General features: G+C 33.0%; 2 protein-coding genes across 2 annotated transcripts; one reads left to right on the top strand and one right to left on the bottom strand.

Annotated features, from left to right (window-relative positions):
* On the bottom strand, window positions 2264–3089 carry LOC109126385 (putative BTB/POZ domain-containing protein At3g29740). Its single transcript, XM_019229901.1, is given in 4 exon segments — window positions 2264–2302; window positions 2506–2576; window positions 2579–2615; window positions 2955–3089. Coding segments are annotated over 4 exon segments (282 nt in total).
* Window positions 3942–5560, top strand: LOC104710802 (BAHD acyltransferase At3g29680). The gene has a single exon (XM_010427460.1). It carries the CDS (start codon window positions 3968–3970, stop codon window positions 5330–5332), a length of 1365 nt encoding a protein of 454 aa, XP_010425762.1. The 5' UTR covers window positions 3942–3967; the 3' UTR covers window positions 5333–5560.

The raw sequence follows: 5657 nt of genomic DNA, 5'->3' as shown, positions 1-5657 counted from the left end.
GCTGGGGGTGCGACAAAGAAACATAATTTTTGGATCAAAACTTTGCATATTTTGAAATCATTAACAAATGGTGAGATCATTAATAATACTCAAAGAACAAATTTTTTTCTTTCAAAGTCCATAAAATTCTGTATATATATAAAACAAAAAAGTGTGAAAATAAAGAGGTGTGAAACAAAAAGGTGAAAACCCTAATTTGAGAAAATCATGAGATTCGATAAAATTGCTGATCTTCTTCCCGGAAGAACTAATTGGCGTATAAACGCCAAGGTCTTACATTCTTGGAGTATCAGCAAGTTCTTTACAAAAAAAGTACTGCTTCTTGTGGATGTAGAGGTTAGCGTTGTTAATTGAACATCATTCTTACTTAAATTTCAAATTTTAACAGTTCTATTTGAATTATTACACAATTGTTATTAAACTGTGAAGGGTAACACAATTGAAGCTACATTTTTACCAAATACACTCGCTAAACTTCAAAAATATATCGACGATGTGATTGATATGATATTAGAACTTTCAAAGTAATCAATCCAACTCTGAATGAGAGGAATACTCATCATCCTTATCAAATTAAATTCACGGACGATACTACTATGACGTTGGTCCAACAATTGAGTCCAAAGAATTACTTTTGATTCGAGGATTTGGATGATATATATCGTGGAAGCACAGTTAATATTGATATGGTACAATCTGTGAGTATAGTTAATTGTAACTTTGTGTTTGGGAATCTAGAATCTTTATAGGATTTGTTGTAACTTTGTGTATTGGCCCCTCCCTTAGAAAAGTATGAATTAAACTTTTACAAAATGTAGATTTGCAACACTTTGGAAAACTAAATTCTATCTTTTCCCCAAATTAGATGTTTGTGGGTGTATAGATGTGGAAGATAAAAGAAGACCTCAGAGTGCCATTAAACGTAATGAATTTGTTTTCACGTTGTTGAATTGCAGGTAAAAGACATTTACTCTACCTTTAGGACAGTTACGTTTTAAAATTGTCTCTTTTAAGATTTTTTATTAATTTGATAAACATTTATGAATGAAACTGTGAAGTGTCGTGTCAAAGATAACTACGCTTCTGAATTCATGTCTAAATGACAATCAAACAGGTGCCATCTCATATACAAATCCGAACCTGAGTCTTGTGTAATGCGGTTTGTGAAAGTCGGAGAATATGAAGGTATGTAACATAAAATAGTTCTGATATAATCATCATAAGGTAACCAATATATTCTCTCTGCAAATGTTTATAGGTGCACCATGTATCGAAAACACATTGACCTCTTCGAAGATCTTTATAAACCACAGTTCGAAGGACTGGTAAGATTTGATTATAACTTTGTACACTTTATATATGATTATGTATGATGTTAAAATAATTTTGTTTCATACACTTAATATATTTATAGGTCTGAGTTTGCTGGACGTTATTACATAAACCATGTAATGGAGCATCAAAGTGAGAGCTCGGAGATTCAGTCATAAAGAATGGACTCAGAAATGAAGTTACCGTGGCTTAATGAACTTTTTGTATATGCAAACTTTAGTATAATTTTGAATGTTTGTAGTACCAAATACAATGGTCTAAACGAAAGTATATTTATGGGTTGCTTAAAATATTATTTTAATGGTGTAAACAAAATTACATATTATATTGTCCCAAATTATTATATCAAGGTAATTAAAATTGACCGTAACAATTGTATTTGGCTCATTTAAAACTTTGTTACGGTCAATTTGGGTTTAAACTTTATAAATGAACTTTAAAATTTCAATTAAACTTTAAAAATGGACTTTAAATTTTAATTTATATTTTGCATATGTAGAGTAATACTATCAATAAACATTTTATTAACTATTCATTTTATTATTTTAAAAAATGAAAAAAAAATATTTAATACGAAACTTACAAAAAAAATAATTTATGTCTGAACATACGAACTAATATAAAAATTAAAAAAAATTAAACAAGCTTTTAAAATATAAAAAAATTTTAATTCAACATTTTAAATAATTAAATTAATTTTTTTTTCTTTTTTCTATTCAGTTCTTGCCCGCACAAGCGTGCGGGTAAATCACCTAGTAAAGAATATATTTGTAACATAGAATATATTTAGGTACACTTTTAATAGTAACATACACTAGTAACATACATAAAGTATTTGTAAATGAATATAAATCAGTGTACTATAACAAAAATAAAATTTATAAACAACATACAAAAAATTTTAATATATTTTTGTTAAATTTAATTTAATTTATAAAACCTTAAACCCGCATATCTGGCGGGTCCTCATCTAGTAATTTAGAAAGGTTTGGTTTATTCATTAACATAACATAGGTATTAATACATAATGGTAGAGATATGATAAAGCTAAGTTTCCTATTCTAAAATAAATACAAATGTAAATAATACATAAGAGATAAATATAAATATTCCTAATGTATATCTTCTAGATCCTTCTAGTTGATCCTGATAGATCTCCGGTTTCCTTGATACATAGTGTATATCTTCGTGTTTCAGCTCCGAGAGAGTGATTGTCTCTAGCTTAGTCGCAGCCTTGATCTTGCTGATTCAAGTATCTTACTAAACACCTCAGATCTTGCAGACTATAAATATTCCACATTAATGTTGAGGAAAGAGCATTAACAAAAAGATTTACGTAAAAGATTTCGATAAATAATACTCTTTTCGTTTTAAAATATTCGTCATTCTCGGCCTAATTTTTTGTTTCATTTTAGTTGTCGTTCTCGCTTTCCAATGTCATTTATAGTAGAAAATTCTCTCATTTGCCCCTTATTAAATGAATAAAAAATTAACTTTAGAATTCTAATAGTCAAACAAGAGTATAATAAAACATTTATATTAATTTGTGTGAAAAACTCTAGAATGATAAGTAAAAGAAAACGGAGGGAGTAGTAATAGTAAGGAAAGAAGAAGAGACCAACAAGCATGTGGACAGATATAGATTCGCCCTTCTCATTACTGTCCCCTGGCTTTAGGCGTACATCGACGTGTCGTTGTTCTTTCAAAGCCCTTGCCAGTCCACCTACGAGTAGTTCTTTGTTGTTTTGCTCTCCCATGTTTGTAAGTTTATAATGGTTTTGATTTGGTTAACGATTAAACTCGGTTATATATAGAGAGCCTAGAGACGGTCAAAGTAACTCTTTCGATTTCGTTCCCGAGACGTTTGGACTTGAAAGGAGTATACTAAAAGTCACAAATTATTTGCGCTCATCTACAAAAAAAAATTATCACAGCTTTCAAAATTTCACAAACAATTGTTAAATTTGTTTTCGGAGCTAAGAAATTTCGGATCATTTCCTTACCGGTTTTTTTTTTTATTAAAACACAGAAAAAAAATTCTTAAAACCCTAAACGTATTAGTTACTTTCGACTTTTCAAAATGAATTATTAAAAACTCTTCTTTTTTTTTTTTTGTGACATTTCACTAAAACCACTTCTTAAAGCTGTCAACTAGGGACAAATCTCCATCTTTAAAAACTTCCTACATATGTGTCACTTCCTTCATATGTTTCATCCATACGATTTTCGTGATATGAAGAATATACTGTTTCGTGCTGCTTGACGATCGATGCTGCTTCTAATGTCCTAAAAGATTGAATTTGAAGAATCAAGATGAATCCTATCTGTTATCAACTCAGTCTATTGGGCTCACACAATGATGTGAAACAATATATGATTAATGGGATGATATATTTATATATCAGTATTAATATGATTTACGTACGTTGCTTTTTGCACTTCATGTCATATTGGTTTGAATAAATAACTATTTATGTGTGGTTTCCTTACAAATTTAAATTGGTTCGACCTACCAGAAAGCATCTTTACCTACTAAAAGCATCTTCCATATTTTATATGGACCTTTTGATCATTGGTGAATAGAGTCACCAAACACTAGTCTGCTTGAAACCAAGTGAGATTGTCTCCGTCAACGATGGCCTTAAACGTGATCAAGATCTCCCGAGTCAGCCCTGTAACTAGCTCAACCACCCCACTCCTCCTACCACTCACTTTTTTCGATTTACTTTGGCTAAAACTCAGTCCAATCGAGCGAGTGACCTTCTACAAACTCACTGAGTTGTCTTATGTCTCTTTCTTCTCCTCCATCCTCCCAAAGCTCGAGCTATCTCTCTCCCTCGCCATCTCACACTTCCTCCCTCTCTCTGGTCACCTCAAATGGAACCCACAAGATCCTAAGCCACGCGTCTTCGTCTTCTCACAAGACACTGTCTCTCTCACTGTGGCCGAGACCGACGCTGACTTCTCACGAGTCTCTAGCAAAGAGATTCGTCTCGAGACTGAGTTACGTTCTTTTATCCCCAAGTTAGAAGTTTCTTCTGAGTCAACGTCTCTTTTTTCTCTACAAGTTACTCTCTTCCCAAACCAAGGCTTTACCATCGGAATCACAACTCACCATGTCATTATGGACGGAAAAACCGCAACAAAGTTTCACAACTCTTGGGCTCATATCTGTAAATACGGAACCATACCGCAAGATCTTGATTTACCTTTGGTTTTAGATCGTACGGTCATCAATGTTCCGACCGGACTCGAATTCAAGATGTTGCAGCTCCTACCGTATCTGTCAAAAGACAGAGATAACGCAAGAACCTTAAAGGTTCCTCCAGCTAAAGATATCAAAGACGTCGTCTGGTTCACACTCCAACTGTCTCAAGAGAACATTGAGAAACTTAAAGAACGAGCCAAGAACGAGTCAATTCGGTCAGATCTTTATTTGTCAACGTTCGTAGTCACGTACGCTTATGTGTTGACATGTGTGGTTAAGGCACGTGGAGGTAGTGTGGATAGACCGGTTCGGTTTATGTACGCTGCTGATTTTAAAAACCGGTTAGTCCCGCCGGTTCCTTTGACCTACTTTGGGAACTGTGTGTTACCAATTGATTTTTATGGATACAAAGCTAAGACGTTTCTGGGGGATGATGGGTTTGTTAATGGTGTGGAGATTCTAAGTGACTCAGTCAAAGGTTTGGGTTTACGAAGTGTTGAGTCAATATGGGATGTTTATGAGGAAGGAACAAAAACGATGGAATTGGGTACGCAAGTATTGACTGTTACGGGTTCAAACCAGTTTGGGATATATGGATTGGATTTCGGGTGGGGAAGACCTATTCACACTGAAATTATGTCTCTTTACAAGAACGATGAGTTTTCTATGTCAGCGAGGAGAGATGAGATAGGTGGTGTGGAGATTGGTGTTTGTTTGAAGAAAAGTGAGATGGATGTTTTTAAATGTCGTTTTTGGGGGGAGATGGATTTGGCAATGATGTCAAAATTATAAGTGGTTCGGTCAGAGGTTTTGTTTGTCGGACTTAAGATCAAGTAGTGACTTGTGAGTTCTTTTATGGTTTTTTAAAAGACACAACGGAACAAAAAACTGTGAATGGTTTTGTCAATGTGTCACAATCATCCTCATATGTTTGTAAGTTCGAGGTTGAGCATTATATTATTTCCCTTTGTGGTGTTTTATAGGTTTCTTTTCTATATATATTGTAACTCTTCAAACCATTCATATAATTTCAGTGATAAAAAAAAAAATCTTGATTCTGCTTAGAATTTCTTTGTTATTGTTGGAGTGAATTTTTTTTTTTTTTTTTTTTTTTTTT

This window comes from Camelina sativa, chromosome 9 (assembly GCF_000633955.1).
Source record: "Camelina sativa cultivar DH55 chromosome 9, Cs, whole genome shotgun sequence".
Lineage (NCBI taxonomy): Eukaryota > Viridiplantae > Streptophyta > Magnoliopsida > Brassicales > Brassicaceae > Camelina > Camelina sativa.
Note: the sequence above shows the minus strand (reverse complement) of the source record. Positions and strands in the feature narration are given on the sequence as shown.

What these genes read in the sequence shown, in the direction of transcription:
- LOC104710802 (XM_010427460.1), top strand. Translation starts at nt 3,968, where the DNA reads ATGGCCTTAAACGTGATCAAGATCTCCCGAGTCAGCCCTGTAACTAGC.